This window comes from Stegastes partitus, unplaced genomic scaffold, assembly GCF_000690725.1.
Source record: "Stegastes partitus isolate 25-593 unplaced genomic scaffold, Stegastes_partitus-1.0.2 Scaffold303, whole genome shotgun sequence".
In the NCBI taxonomy this organism is placed as follows: domain Eukaryota; kingdom Metazoa; phylum Chordata; class Actinopteri; family Pomacentridae; genus Stegastes; species Stegastes partitus.
The window spans coordinates 153,451-169,213 of NW_007578034.1; the positions used below are offsets into that span (position 1 = coordinate 153,451).

The 15,763-nt window shown below is 39.7% G+C and overlaps 1 protein-coding gene across 1 annotated transcript; it reads right to left on the minus strand.

Annotated features, from left to right (window-relative positions):
• Positions 1 to 5,522: 5,522 nt before the first annotated feature.
• On the minus strand, positions 5,523 to 11,928 carry hsp90b1 (heat shock protein 90, beta (grp94), member 1). The gene is made up of 18 exons (XM_008283227.1): positions 11,773 to 11,928; positions 10,629 to 10,731; positions 10,130 to 10,271; positions 9,898 to 10,014; positions 9,462 to 9,793; positions 9,158 to 9,269; positions 8,932 to 9,060; positions 8,451 to 8,567; positions 8,219 to 8,356; positions 8,012 to 8,089; positions 7,836 to 7,901; positions 7,319 to 7,588; positions 6,960 to 7,205; positions 6,680 to 6,816; positions 6,508 to 6,586; positions 6,172 to 6,327; positions 5,894 to 5,989; positions 5,523 to 5,780 (listed from the first exon to the last, which is right to left on the minus strand). The coding sequence occupies exons 1-18, from the start codon at positions 11,819 to 11,821 to the stop codon at positions 5,754 to 5,756; spliced, it is 2,394 nt and encodes a 797-aa protein (XP_008281449.1). The 5' UTR covers positions 11,822 to 11,928; the 3' UTR covers positions 5,523 to 5,753.
• Positions 11,929 to 15,763: the final 3,835 nt, after the last annotated feature.

Genomic DNA, 15,763 nt, shown 5'->3' on the forward strand with positions numbered 1-15,763 from the left:
CAAGCATCTTCTGCTGCTTCTGGCTATAGGAAACCCACGCATGTGACCCAGGAATCCATGGCAACCACCTATCCAGGGATTGCGTATGAGCAGCAGCAGCGCAGAAACTGCAGTCAGTCGCAAAATACAAATTATGGGAAAGAGAAGCCCTCGGGTAGGCTCTATCAGTCACAGATCGATTTTCACTGAGAGAGACGAGATCAAATATCCTAAGAGCATGTCTTTTGTCTCGTAGAGAGTTTTTGTGTGTCTATTTGTGCAGGCTGACTTTACAATAATTCATAATATTATAAAATAATCAAAACGGAGATGTGTATGAAAAAAGAAACTGCAAGCAATAATATATAGTCAGGCTACAGACAAAATGTGCTGCTACAGATTCATTTACAAAAAAAATTGGGGGGAAAAAAATATAATAACTTTAATACTATAACCACAGAATTCAGCGTATATGTGCTGTATGTTATTTATTGGATTAAATCAGTGTAGGAGTATCAGTACAATTTAATCTTGCATTCATGCTGCAGCTTATTTCCAATTATTATTTAAATAAAAGAGTATTTAATAGCCTTAAGACCAAAACTCAACTAATTCTATTATAAGGACTGTCCCTTTAACAGCCCATTTCTTGCTCCAGAGGGAGAAAAATTAATAAATCTGCTGCATATTTTAATGTCATGGGACCATTCAGAACATTGCGACTCTCTGGCAGACGCTGTGCACCAGGAGAAAGTTTCATTAAAAGAACATTCAGTATGAAATAAAAAAAATGTTGAAACTAAAGCCTGACAGTCATCTATAGCGAGCACTTCATGTGGAAAAGCTGTGACAAATATGTGTCTGAAAATTTAGACCTAAAGCTAATTTCCAGGATTCATATGGAGGCTTAAAACTGTAAAACCACTAACTCTATCTAACTTAAACACTGAACCTCAAACAGTACACTTTTAACACAACCCAGTTGATCCAAAGGGCTTTACAGCACAAGGAGAAACAGACAAGGAATGACGAAATTAAGACCATGTGTTCATGGCAACACACACACACACACACAGATAAACTGGCACAAAGAACAAATGGCGTGTTCCTTCAGAAGAAATAACAGAGGACATTATGTCACCATCATTTAGTCCTGGTTTGAAGGACAGACAGAAGTCTTTGGTTGGATGATCTGAGCTTACAGTGTTTTGATCAGGACACATGGTGCTACAACTGCTCCTGCAGGGACAGACCTCCAGACGGTAAAACAGCCCTCCTTTGTGTGTGCCATGTTGTACAGATTATCATGCTGTATTGGAATTTCTGAGCAGACAGCAGAGAGCAGGTTAGCAGGAGGGAATCACTTGAGGAAATAAAACCAAGTGAAGGAGCACAGCTATTATCTGCCATGGTTATCAGTCCTCCGTGGCTCCACTACCAGACCCCTCCCCCTCATGTGGCCCACATCTGTCACCCTTTATTAAGAAGGCACAACATTTTCCCACTCTGGTGAACATATGGGAGCACGTCGATGGGGTGACCTGTAGCGTGGCACTGCTGCTGGTTAGCTGCTACATTTCAAGCTCACATTCGAGAACGCTGCGAGTTGAGCGCCGCAGAGGTTTTGTTTGAATGTGTACAGTACAAGCCCATCTACAGTAAGAGTCAGCTGCAGGAAACCTACTCTGTGCATCAGCCCTGCTCTCTGAACCGTAGATCCTGAAGACTGTTTCTGCCTCATGCTTCTCAACAGACCAATGGAGCTTGCAGCTGTGAAGTGATTACACTTCAAAATGCAAAGAATTTCCGAGCTGAATGTGGTAAAATGTAGAACTGAACGATGTACACATGTGGTTCATACACAAGCAGGTTTTGGCCTCTGCTACTAACCCTAAAGTCCCCCACCAGTCATTGGTTTAACCCCTAAAAACTCATTTCTGCGTATCAAAGTTATGTATTTGGAAGTTTGTTTTTCTATGAAAATAATCCCATCCTACCTTAGATGTAACTCTACATCGTTGGTCTGCTCAAAAACTGTAAACCTATTCTCAGTTACATGGTGACAGGCTGCAAAATTGGACCAGAAACAGAGTCTGAATAATAAAACCCTGCAAGTTGACAGGATTGGCTCCTTACGTTTGTTATGTATGAATTCTTGGAATCTGTTTTTTTTTTTGAGACTGTCATCAGCACACTGCAGTTTCAAGGAGGAAATGCTCAGCCATCGTGCTCTCTGCTTGTTTTGCTCATAGTGTGTCTTTCGGTAGATAAAAACACCATATGGACATGCTAACAATGTCAAGAACTTGATTTTCATTGGAGGAGGTATTTAAAGGAGGATGTTTGGTTCGAAGCGATGAGGTAACTAAAGTGTGTAACATGGTACGTTGGAGCTGCCACTACAAATACAAGGACGAGGCTGACATCTGTTGAGAGAGAGCAACAGACTTGTATTTTTTATTTTTTTTTTAACTCCATCATATAGACTTAAATATTGTACGCCAAGTGAGGAGATATCATATTCATCTCTAAATTCTACACATTATGATTCAATTTAGTTTTTCTTATTTCTACGCTGACACCTCTGGAGATTCTCATGCAAACCTTGGAAGTTTTAAGATATATAAATGTATAAATGCTCTTATTATATGTTTCTAAAGATTTAAAGCGGTAATATCAGAAACCAAAGTAAATATTTTACTGCTTATGCATTTTGAGTGTGTCCTGCTTTAAAACATTGTCACGCTGTCTCGTTCAGGTTCTAAATGTGGACAACAGTGTCACCTACTGGACATGTGACTGTACTACAATGTATTGTTAAAACGCTGTATAACACAGTTGATGTTGCTTCTTCTTTACTTCTTTCCAAGTGTGAATAATCATTCTGATCATACATTAAGTAACAGAACTCTGTTCCTGATCTGTGTGATGCAACCTTATTCCAGTGCGCTGGGAGAAACTTGTTCCCCATGAGATTTAGGGCAACATAAAATTAGATTAACTCATTTAATTCATGAGTTCACTACAGCGGAGAAGGGGAAAAGCACCATTGCGCTTTAGAAGATGCTAAAGAGGGTGGACACTTTTATCACATGGTTTAAAAAATGCATTGTATGTTGGTCACATGTCACACTTTCTTACAACTGTGTAAAATAATGTTTATAGGTATGTAATTATGTGCTTTTATGTGTTTTACTGTGAGAAAGAAGTTGTATAAACCATGATAAAACTGGGCTCTGCTGGGGTTTGCCTTTCAACTTTTGACTTATCCCAGCAGAGAGATTCTGAGATAAGTCCAAACAATTTGCTCTTATCAGATTTCAGCGTTGTTAACAAACCACACAGAGGCACTGCCGATAAGAGATGTTAACTGTACAGTTTCCAACAAGTGAGCAGAGATTAAACCTCCTACTTTGTCTTTCTTTGATGCAGCGTTGACTGAATAATAATCAATTCAACATAGTAATCCCAAGTGCTTCAGTAGAAAGGAACTGCAACTGTCTTTTTGGTTCTTGAATTACATTCCAACTCTCATCCAGGAGGTTGTTTTTTTTAGTTCTAACTGACCGATGGGGACTCCTAGATATATAGTGTCACCCCAAGCTAACACTGCTAATGGCCCATTAATGATTCAAGACTCACACAACTCAAAGTATGCATAGTTGTAAAACTGGCAGGTGAAGGATACTTAAGATGTTTAAGGTGATCAAACATTCTGGGGAGAGATCTCAAGACTGCATTGTAAGTACCTGATAAGTGCTGTTGTACACCTTGCTCTATTTAGAGATGGCTGTTCCAGTGTAGATGGCTTCATTCACTCCTCTCTCCAACCATCTGTCTTCTATGTCCAAAATGTGAACATTGCTGTCCTCAAAGAGTGTCCCTTATCTTTTAGATGCAGGTGGACTGCTGAGTCTTATCTCGAGGATCAGGCTCTCCCCTTTGGATCAGAGATGAAACGTCTTCAAGAACCAAAAGAGAAGTCCAGTCGTTTTCTAGTGCAGCTCTTAGGATTACCTGGATGACTGTCGGTTTTCACAGATAATATAATCAGTCTCTGTTGATGATGGGCTTTGCGTTTCTACTATAAAAGGCAGATATTTGTAACCACTTCCTTTCCTTCCCCTCTGGTTTGTGTCGAGCGTCTGCTCTCCCAGTAAACTACAGTGTATCGTGAAAGTACTGCTGGGAACAGTTTGTGTTGTTTGGCATGAGAACAGGTCTGCTCCCAGACTGTGCAAATAGATTATCCTACTAACACCTGGCTCCAGACTTAACAGTTGTAGTCATACATCCTCTGTGACTGAAAAGTAAAACACAGCATCCAACACTTCTGTCAATAGCTGAGTGAGTCTTATCGGGATAAACTGCCTCTCCACTGAAAACAGTATTGATTTTGTTCACTTCCTACAAATGAAAGAAAATGTATTGCTAAACTGCAACAAGCTCAGTGAAGACATATTGTACAGTACACACTTAGAAAACACCCACTGCATGAAGCCTTACCAGTAAGATTGCTCTCTTTAGGGGTGCTATAAGGAAAATATAGGTGCACAGCCTTCAGTCCTCTTCATTTAAGTGTGTGGGAATTTTTTTTTTTGTGCATTTTTTTTTTCAAATTAAATCTGTGGAATAGAAAAGCAAATACACACAGTAAGCCAAAATGAAAAGATGAGCATTGCCCTAAATTATTTATCTTTAAATGCACCTCTGCATGAATCCCAAATCATTTGTCTGAAATCACGCATCACCAGTGAAAAACTAACATTCACTATAGGATTTAAAAATGGTTCACACACTTACAGCTGTTCTACTTCTTTAGTCCTTTTGTTGAAGTCTGCAGCAGGTGCAGAGACACATACCTTGGTGGTCCAGCAGGCCAGAACAACCAGTAGTAGTAAAAAAAAGATCATATATTCTGTAAACAACAGATACAGCACAAGACATTAAGGCTAAATGTGTTCCTTGGTGGGTTTAAGTACAACAGACGAAATAAAGGCCTGCAAGGGGGAAGACTTCTCTATCCTAAGTTAATGAGTACCAGAGGATATTCATTAGTAAATATATAATTTTCTGTAGGTCTGAGAAACAGTAAAACTTAGTGGAGGTGTGCCGATTCAAGGTTGTTGTTCTTTAACCATTGGTGATCCACATAAAACATGTTGAGGCTGTACAGAGAATTAAAGCTTTTCTCCAGGTAGGAAGCTCATTAAGAAAAATCTTGCTAAAACTAATGGGAAAAAGTTCAGAGCATAACACAACAAAAAGCACAAAGTACTCAGCGGTGTTTTGTTTGCTCCCTTTGGCATATTAATTAATTCTAGTGTTTCTGAAATCTGAGCATAACGACGTGGCCTCATGAAAGATTGTTCGTTACACTAAGAAGCCTTTACAAAACAACTGACGGTAGCTACGGCAAAGAACCAGTTTATCACTTTGTATTTGTTTTTTACACTCCGCTAAAATATATTACTTAAGATCCACTATGTAGCAAATGTTGACATGAAGATAAACGTGTTTCACCAAACAGACACTGATGCAAGTCGTTTTTCCAGGAAACATTTATTTGATCAATAGACAGGATCGCATCTTTCCATAAACAGGTCAGTTAAATATTAACAAATTTACAGTCATGAGGAATGTAATAAAAAAAAAAACAAAAACAAACAATGTTCGCCTTAAAAAACCCCAACCCAGGATAACATCGACCACGGTGGTACTGGAGCAAGACTCGAGAACAGCTCCAATGTTACGCGCTTCTTCTATTCAGTGCTTCACAGTTCATCCCTGTCTGTTGGTGCCTGTGAGAGAAGAAAAAGAAAAGAAATGAAAGGACAGCCAGTGGAGTAAATACTCCACATCTGAATTCTCCATTTTGCATCCTCAACATACAACACTTGCAAAGCCTTCTTACCGTTTCTTCATCATCATCCTCATCTACAATTTCCTCTTTATCTTCAGAGTCGTCCTCTGCTGGTTCTTCTGGCTCCTCCTCTGGCTCTTCTTCAATCTGTAGAAGAGTCATAAGATATTTAATGAAAATGAAATGAAGTGGAATGATTTTCAAATCAAAAGCAACATGTAAACAAAACTGTATGACAAAGCACGCACACTGAAGCTGACACTATTTGCCACACAAATTTTACCAAAAACAAAAGAAAAATTAGTATGTGAGAGCTGATGTGGCCGTACCTGTTCGTCCAGGCCTACATTCATGCTGAGTCGGAGCATACGCTCTATCCTGTCTCCATAAGCTTTGGTGTCAGCCAGCTGGTAGCCTGAGCGCAGTGTGGCCGTCTCAAACAGAACCACAGCCAGGTCTGATGCAGTCTGGTCCTCAGCATCAGTCTGAAACAGGACAGAAAAGAAACCATTGACCTCTATGCTCCAGTCTATTCTATGTTAAAACATGGCGCACTGAAATCAAGTCTAGCACTGATTCATTTTTAAAAAAACAGATCAAATAAAATTCCAAGATATGGCATCACTACAATAGGTGTATATGTGAGTGGGAGTGGTCACACTTACATTGACTCTGCTAAGCATCTGCTTGATGAGAGGATGTTTGGGGTTGAGTTCTAGTGTTTTCTTCTGGCTGGCATAGTAACTGAAGAGAGAAGTGAATTGACATTTGAGCGGCTAGTAAAGCAGTGGTATTAACAGACATGCAACTCCAATGATGAGGATTATTATTGCTCACTTTGTGGAAATGTCTTTTCCTGTCTGGTAAGCTTGTGCCTTCATGATCCTCTCCATGTTTCCTGACCAGCCGTACTGGCTGGCAACCAAAGCGCAAGGTGAGTTGGTTAGCCTCTGAGACAGCACAGCCTTCTCAATCTGTTGGGAAAAAACATCCTCATAAATATGTGACAGATGGAAAAGACAAAACTTGGCAGCTGTATCCAAAATTTAGCACTTCGGGTGATCTGGTTTTTTTTTTCCCCTTTGCCATGAATATTACAAGACAACTGGCTCTCTACCTTGTCTTTCAGAGCTTTGTCCTTCAGCCAAGTGGTGAGAGGCTCATACTCCTTCTCCAGGGCTTCCCTCTTCTCCTTGGCCTTGTCACTCTCATCAAATTTGACACCCTCCTTCGCCACGTTCTGGAAGCGTTTTCCATCAAACTCGGGCAGTGCCTGGATGCAGTACTCATCGACAGGCTCTGTCAGGTAGATCACCTCATAGCCCTTCTTCAGCAGCCTCTCTACGAAGGGAGAAGACTCAGCCTGTAGAGGGAAAATAGTAGAGATGATGGGAATTTCAGCACATCTTGTATCTGACAAGGCTGTGACATCATCGCACATTTCAACTGATCATACAAATAAACACGTTTACATACCTCCTTCCTGCTGGTACCAGCCATGAAGTAGATCTTGTCCTGCTTCTCCTTCATGCGCTCAACATACTGCTCCAGGCTGGCGAGCTCTGTGTCACTGTTGGAGGTCTGGAAGCGCAGCAGCTTGGCAAGACGGGTCCTGTTGGAGTGATCCTCAATGACACCCAGCTTGATGTTGGTTCCAAACTCCTTCCAGAACTTATCGTTGTACTGTTCCTCTGCAATCTTCTTGATCATGTCCAAAGTCTTACGAACCAGCTTCTTGCGAATAACCTAAACAGGGACAAGATAAACAATGACTTGTGTTATAAAAAGCAAGACATATATGAAGTTTGCTTTCATATCTTTTTGCATCAAATTAAATTCAAAAATCTTTCAATGCTACAACAGTAAGGACCAGATTCATCATTCACAAAACACCAAATACAATATTAAACTACACCAGCTAAAATATGGCATCAAAAGATATTTAAAAAAATAAAATCTTTGGCATTGTATTCAAGTTCAGTGTCGCGCTCACCTTGAGCAGTTTGTGCTGCTGCAGAGTCTCTCTGGACACATTGAGAGGAAGGTCATCAGAGTCAACCTGGCAAAATAAATTTCCTTCAATCACAGTGCAGATGATATTAACGCAGAGACCAAGCACTTCATATTAACACAGGGGTGTCCTTAAGTAGAATTAATAAAAGTCCTCACCACTCCCTTGACGAAATTCAGGTACTTGGGCATCATGTCGTTGAAGTCGTCTGTGATGAAAACTCTTCTGACAAACAGCTGTGAAAGAAACACATTCATTTTCAAAGTGTGTTCAACGGGAATATCTGAACAGCTTTTCCTTCAAAGCACACACAATCCCTTAAAATGGATTTAAAAAAATAAATAAATACTGCTTAAAACACACACCTTGATGTAATCATTCTTTTTGGAGCCATATTCATCAAACAGGCCACGAGGAGCTGAAGTGGGCACAAACAGGATGGACTTGAAGGTAACCTCACCCTCAGCTGTGAAGTGGATGTGAGCCAGAGGGTCGTCGCTGTCCTGTTGAAGAGTGGAACACAGTCAGACTTCATGAAATTAAACATTTTGAGCCTGAATGAAGGCAAACATTCTACACTGCTTGTCATGTGCCTACCTTTGAGAAGGTCTTGTAGAAAGCCTTGTACTCGTCTTCCTCAACCTCCTTCGCTGGTCTCTGCCAGATGGGCTTGATATCGTTCATCAGTTCCCAGTCCCACACAGTCTTCTCAACCTACAACAGATGCAAAAAAAGACTTTCACAAATCACAAAAAAAAAAAAACAAACACCACCCTTTTGAAACAAATTAGAGTATTAACTAAAGGCTATGTAATTGCTGACATGGTTTACTTTCTCTCCTTAATATCTCAGTGTAACAATACTCTCAGACATATATTTTCTGACTCGTGTCTGGAAAACAGAGCAAACTTTACAGATCTTAGCTTATACATTTTGGAAAACACAAGATACAATACGTGTAGTGACTCTTAATTGGACCTTAACACACAGCTCTGACCTTCCACAACATACAGATTAAGACATTGCTAACAATCGCCTCATAAATGTAAATATAACCATTTCTACAGTAACATCATACCTTCTTTGTCTTTGGCTTGTCTTTGTCTTCCTCCTCTTCCTCAACCTCAGCCTCGTCCTCGGCAGTCTCTTTCTCGGTTTCCTCTGCTGCCTCGGCATCTTCCTCGATGGGCTCTTCAACCGTCTCGGTCTTGAATGTTGAGAAAGAAATTATGTAACCGCTCATTTCCATATTTGTCAGTTGCACAATTTAAAAATGAAGTGTGAAAAATGTTGTGACTAATCACCTTGCTGGCCCAAACGTAGATGGGGAAGTTGATGAACTGAGAGTATTTCCTGACAAGATTCTTGATTGTCTCCAGCTCCAGATAGTCGGAGGCCTCCTCCTTCAGGACTAATCTAAAGTTGGATAAAGATAAAAGTCAATACCATTCCAAAATTCTGTGTCATGATAAGACCAGTTGTTCAATAATCACAATATTAATCAAAGAAATAGAATAAGAGGTGATGATTGCAATACATTCAACAGCAGTTTTGCATATTAAAAGTGAAACAAACTGGTGCAGGTGACTTAACATGCAAATAACTCACGTGATGGTGGTTCCTCTGCCCAGTGTTTCTCCACGAGGGTCCTCAATGACAGAAAACTGATTGGAGTCAGACTCCCAGATGTGCTGGCTGTCATTATTGTGCTTGGATGTCACAATGACCTTGTCAGCAACAAGGAAAGCAGAGTAGAAACCAACACCAAACTGTCCAATCAGCTCTGAAGTAGACTGCCCCTCAGACTGCATCTCTGTCATCTTGTTGAGGAACTCGCTGGTGCCAGACTTAGCTATTGTTCCCAAGTTCTTTACGAGCTCCTCCTTGGTCATTCCAATACCAGTGTCAGTAATGTGGAGCATGTTCTTCTCCTTATCGGACTGGGGGTGGGAACAATACAAATAAATTACTAACACATAAAAATTATTAACATTACCAATAAAGTTTATTATACATAATAAATGTAAATATTTCTTGCACATACCTTTATTTTGATGGTCAATTCTTCATTGGCGGCCATTGCATCTTCATTGGTCAGAGACAACAAGCGGATCTTATCCAGAGCATCTGAGGCATTGGAAATCAACTCCCTAAGGAAGATCTGAAATATAACAAGGGGATGATGAGGTCTGTGTGCAATGCCATACAAGTAAATCTAAAGAAATCACCTTACAGGACTGCTGATTGTAAATAATGATTTTATTTTTTGTACTCACCTCCTTGTTCTTGTACAAAGAGTTGATAATCAGCTTCATCATACGGTTGACTTCAGCCTGGAAGGCATGTTTTTCAGACTTTTCCCTGAGTTCCTTAATTTGAGCAGCATTCAACCCATCCAGCTGGATAGCCTCCTCCTCTCTGAGGGAAGACAGGTGCACATAGAGTTGAGCTCGGGTGAGTGCACAACAGCAAATTACAGCTGTCAACAAACAACACAAAAATCTGTTCACCCTTTTAGGGATCTGAAATTGTGGGTATGAAGAAACACAAGACTCCCTACTCCTAATGAGGGATGTGCAGTAAACTCAGCACTGCTCTGCCCCCACTACAATTCCAGGGTTGCTGTGACCATTTGTGTGCTCAAGCTTGGTCATGTTGACCTTGTGCTGTTAACTTAACATCGAGTCGACCTACCCCGATACAGAAACAGTTATAGTGCACTCAACAGGCATATGAAAAAAAGAAAAAAAAAAGGATATTAGAAGTGACACCCACCTCTGCACCACCTCGTCATCTGTTCTGGAGCCATCCCTGCTTTTACCCAAATCATCTTCTACTGTTCCGTCGACGTCAATTTCATCGTCTGCCTTTACAGCAGCTGTTGAAGGACAAAAGTTGTTAGATTTAGTTATTTTTTTAAAATCTAATTTACTATTTGCTGGTAGTGTATCCAGTGATTTGCCAAAGACTGATCTTCTACCATAAACCGATTGCTTGCTTCATGTTAAAGCTGGATTTCCCCAATTCAAATACATCTACAACTGCTTTGCTCTGGATCAACCAGTCATAACATGCAAATAGACAAAACTGTGTCTGGTATCAGCAAAAGCAACATTTGATTATGACGAAACAGTACTTTCAATTTATAGCGGAATTCAGTCAGACATTCAGGATGATTATAGACAATCTTATAGTACTGTTTGCAATGTCAGGCCATATCTGTTTGGTCTTTTGCAGTTATCCTTCAATGTTATAAACTTTTTTTTGAAAAAATCATGTATGAAATCAAGTAATTTTGATGCATTAGTAACATTTCTGTCACAATGCAGAGGCTGCAGTTACTTTTTGACATGTGGAAATTGCATTGTATGAACTGAGTGGTTCTGTAAAGCAACTGGGTTGGTTGTAATCCAGCGGGCAGAGCAGGTAACAGTAATGCAGGGAGATGAAATTGCTCCCATGGCCAGCAATCAGGGTTTGATAGACGACCACTTTTTGGCACTACAAAGGTCTATCATGTAAGATGATTTCAATATGACCAAATACAATGATGCAAAGTTAATCTGGCTTTCTATTTTGTCTAAAATTGGACATGCATCTTTACATCAGCACCACTTTATAATGGAGATGTTAGCTAACGTGATATTGCTTGAACATACGTGATGTGTCTACTAGAAACTTCTGGAGAAGGAATAACGGATTCCAGCGTAGCTCACAGACATACGATAAATGTAAATTACTTATGCTGCCTATCATTAGCAAGTATGCAAAATGAGGCTTGTAAACCAAAGAAAACTGTAGTCATGAATGAGCAGAGAAGACGCACAGAAGCAAGTTCACGTTAGCTGACTGGCTAATGTTAGCTAAAACGTTGAATGAGAAAACGTGAGACGACACAGCAAATCTTTCCGTTACTTACCAAAGGCTAAAAGTGCAAAGAGAAGACCTATCACCCAAACTCGCTTCATTTTGGATTACTGCTTGTACGACGACGTGAGTCTTCAGTTCCAGAGACAAAAGCCGGGGAGCAGTGCATGCAGCACTGGTTTTACCAGAGAGACTGACAGGCTGCCTCTCCCACCATAAGAGCCCACTCTCTTAAACCCGTGATGACCAGCCAATGGCTGCGCACCACGCACAACCTTCGACCAATCACAGCAGAGTCTTCGGTACATGTTGTCCAATCAGATACTTCAACATAAGTCAATACCCGAAAATCGTGGCTGGACACCATTGGCCAAGAATGAATAATCAGCACATCACTTCCTAAAATTTACCTTCCAGTGTGGGGGAAAGTCTCAGCCCACACGTTGGTTAAAGTTTGATTTTCTTGTGCAGTAAAACAGCCAGAGTGACACAATAAAGCTCGATGACATTAAGGATGACGAGCCTCTTGGTGTATTGACATTAGATCTGTGTCTGTTTCAGTCTATGTCAGTATACATGATCTAATGTTTATTTGTGCATATGGTGTGTTGTTTTAACTATCTGCACTGCTTTCTCTTTTAAAGTATGTATGGAAGCAAACACTGAATGTGTATCGCTTATGTGCACTTATTGTCTTTATCCACAAGGTGTCGCTATTGAGTTACCTGCAGTGTAACATGCACATGATGGAAAACTTCTATTTTTAACCAACACTGTCTGATCAGTTTGAGAAATTACCCTGGAATAATTTCAATTCATTTGGTTTTCATTTACATAGCGCCACTTCACAACACATGTCATCTCAGGGTGCTTCACATAGAAAGGTGAAGGCAGTACAAGATGATAGACATACTCAACAAATTCAAAATTTGTTGGTGGCAGTGGGAGTAAAATAAAAATCCAGTATGAAACCACCAGAAGAACCAAGCTATGGCAGGGTGGCTATCTGTCTTAACCAGTCATGGTGAGGGTAAATGTGAGAGAGAATAGGATAAGCAAATATAAAACATACATTGCATAGGAGAACAGCAAACACTGGGGAGGCCAGTGAGGCCAAAAAAACTGCAGCCAGAGATATCTACAGAGAGGACAAAACACAAACCACAGAAAAGAAAAGACACAAAGTTCTAATTACAAAATAGTAACAGAAGCAGAATGAACAGCATGTAAGGTTGTCCTATATATGTTCATGTTGTTGTGCTGTTTGCTTGACCTGACTGATGGGTGTGTACCTGGTTATGAGAGAGCAGGATCAAGCTACAGGGGTCAAATATCAGTTATTGTTGGGTGTGAGTGTGATATTACATGTGCCTGTGCGTGGGCTAATACTCATAAAGCTGGAATGACTGTTACCAGAACATTTAAAACAGTGTTAAGTTTGATTGAACACACTGTCAGCTGCTTTAGGTATGTTTAAGTATGTTTTTCCAACTAGAAGTCAACCCTTTATATAAAAGAGCTCAGGAAAAAAATGGATGGATTAAACTATATTGAAAACAAACAGACAAAAACAAAACAATATATAATTTCAAAAGTTAGGAGATAGTAACTCTTGACTGTATATGCCAGCTTCCTCAAAATAAAGAACTTTTGATAAAGTATCTCTAGACTTATTGCTATAGTTTACTACAGTTGTGCCAAGATTATATCATGAAACATGAAATCCCTTAAAATAGTTACACTGGTCAGTAAAACCTTTCCCATCAGCATCAAGTAAAATCTATTAAAAAGTTTAAAAGCAGGTAATGGACGAGTGTTAAGCACATTCCAAAAATGCCCAAGAGGTGTAAGAGTTAACCGTTTTAGGTCACATTGTAGAAGAAAAACAAAAAATCAAAACCCAGGAGTCTGCTGCACTAATATTAAAAACAGTCCTTCTAACATTCATCCTGATGCGAGGCACATGAAGAACCATACAATCATTGGAACAAGTTAAAAGTAGACAAGGGTTCCAATGCAACATCAAGGTGATGTATGGTGGTAATTTTCTGAAGAGAGTTATATAGATATACAGATATCTTATCTCTCAGTCAGAGACGACCATTTGACCATATCATAGAGGACACTGTAGTCAGTACTGTAGCTACCACCAGTAATACACCTCAGGCCTGAGTGGAAACAGAATCTAGGAGCTTAAATGTGGAGGCAGCAGTTTGTCTGTAAATTATATCCCTGTAGTAAAGAACTGACAGGCAAGTTCATTAAATAACTCTTTTTTCCAACAAATTAATGGAAAGCAGCCTTTATTTCTGTGCAAAAAGACAATATTTTATCATAGTTTGCCAACAAGATTCCTAATATAGTATTTAAATGTTAATTTATCTTCCAACCAAAAGCCAAGAGACTTGCACTGTGTAACCCATTCAACATTTAAACCAATACCAATTTGCGGAATACACAAGTTGAGAAAACCACGCAATTTGTTTTTTATCAGCATTAGGAATTTACTTAAGATTAATGAGAGGTGTAGTTTCTGTAGATTTTTCAGCAGAGTCAGCAATACAGTATAAAATAGTATATGGCAACCACACAGAAGAGACACTTTCATTGATATACATACTGAACAGGACAGAGCCCAGAATACATACCTGCAGCACAACTGTCACCACCTGCAGGAATCCAGACTGGGCTCCCTCCATCCTCACACACTGACGTCATTCATTCTGAAACTAGCTCTAAGAATCAATATGCAATTTATCTATAAGTAAAGAATGGTCAACTGTATCAGATATATAGCGGCACAATGTTTCCTCTGATCCACTCAGATCTTTTATTACTAGTTTGACAGTTGAGATGATGATTTGAAGAGCTATAAAACCAGTCTAGCACTTAGGATAGGATGCTCTGAGGAGGAGGATTCAACTGATTCTTCACTAATGAGTCCAAGATTTTTAAGAAACATGCCCGTTTTGAGATGAGGCGATAGTTTTGCGGATCGTTTCTGTCTCTGCCTTTGTGCAAAGGGGAATAAATGAGCCAACTTCCAAACACTGGGACAATTATCTGATTTAATAGAAAGGTTGAACATATATTTGACGTGTCCCTTAATAAGAGGTGCAGATAATCTTAAGAACAAAGGATCAAAATTATGCTCACCGTGCTTCGGGGTATAGACGACCTGCAGCGCTTCAAGAGCAAGATCAATGAAGAAAGGCTGAATGGAGAACAGGGACTCTGGACTAGGTGTATGCACACATTCATTAATTGTGAAAGAGGTCCCTGTAGGCCTATTCTCAAATACGTGGGCAGAAGCAGCAAGACATTTAATAAATGCTGAACAAATAACGTTTGGTTCTGAGCAATTTGGAGACCTGGGCAAAGATAAGAACTGGCTTTGCTCTTTTTGTCTGCTGTCCAGAATTTGAACTTGTCTAAATAGGAGCTTGTAATTAAATCAAAATTGAATGTTGATTTGGTAGCTTTATTTCCTCCGGTGTGGCACCTCAGACAGATGTTTCCTCTTGTTAGAATAATTCTATGTCATGATCCAATGATCTTTGTGAAAAGAATGAGAATGCTGTAAATATCTATTGTCTCTATTTCACCTTGTGAGTGTGAGATAAGGACAAGACATCCAAGACCTCCATGCCTAAACACATACATTTGCGGGAGGTTGTCTTCTGTTTTCTGTATATAAGAACCAATGCTTCATGCTTTTAGTTAGTCACTTGTTCAGACTCTGTGCTGTACATGTTGCTCCTTGCTGCAGGTAAAACTTTGCTTTGACTTAAGAGACGACTCTGTGTATTGATTTGGAGCAGTTAGGACTCCACTGAGGATTTTTCTTAACACCTCTAGTATATATTTTTTATTTTTTTGTACCTTTATCTCAGTAATTTTGTAAGCGGTTTTAAGAGCTGTCTATTTTCTCTTTTTTTTATATATATATATTTTTTTGGCCTTTGCCTTTATTTAGTGCAGTAGAAGAATGGGGACAGACCTGCAGCAAAGGGTCATGAGCGGGATTCGAACTCACGACCGCT

Coding starts and splice junctions, on each gene's coding strand:
- hsp90b1 (XM_008283227.1), bottom strand. CDS start 11,821: ATGAAGCGAGTTTGGGTGATAGGTCTTCTCTTTGCACTTTTAGCCTTT. Junction 10,732..11,772: donor CTTTGCACTTTTAGCCTTTG/GTAAGTAACGGA, acceptor GTCCTTCAACAG/CTGCTGTAAAGGCAGACGAT. Junction 8,568..8,931: donor ACAAGCCAAAGACAAAGAAG/GTATGATGTTAC, acceptor CATCTGTTGTAG/GTTGAGAAGACTGTGTGGGA.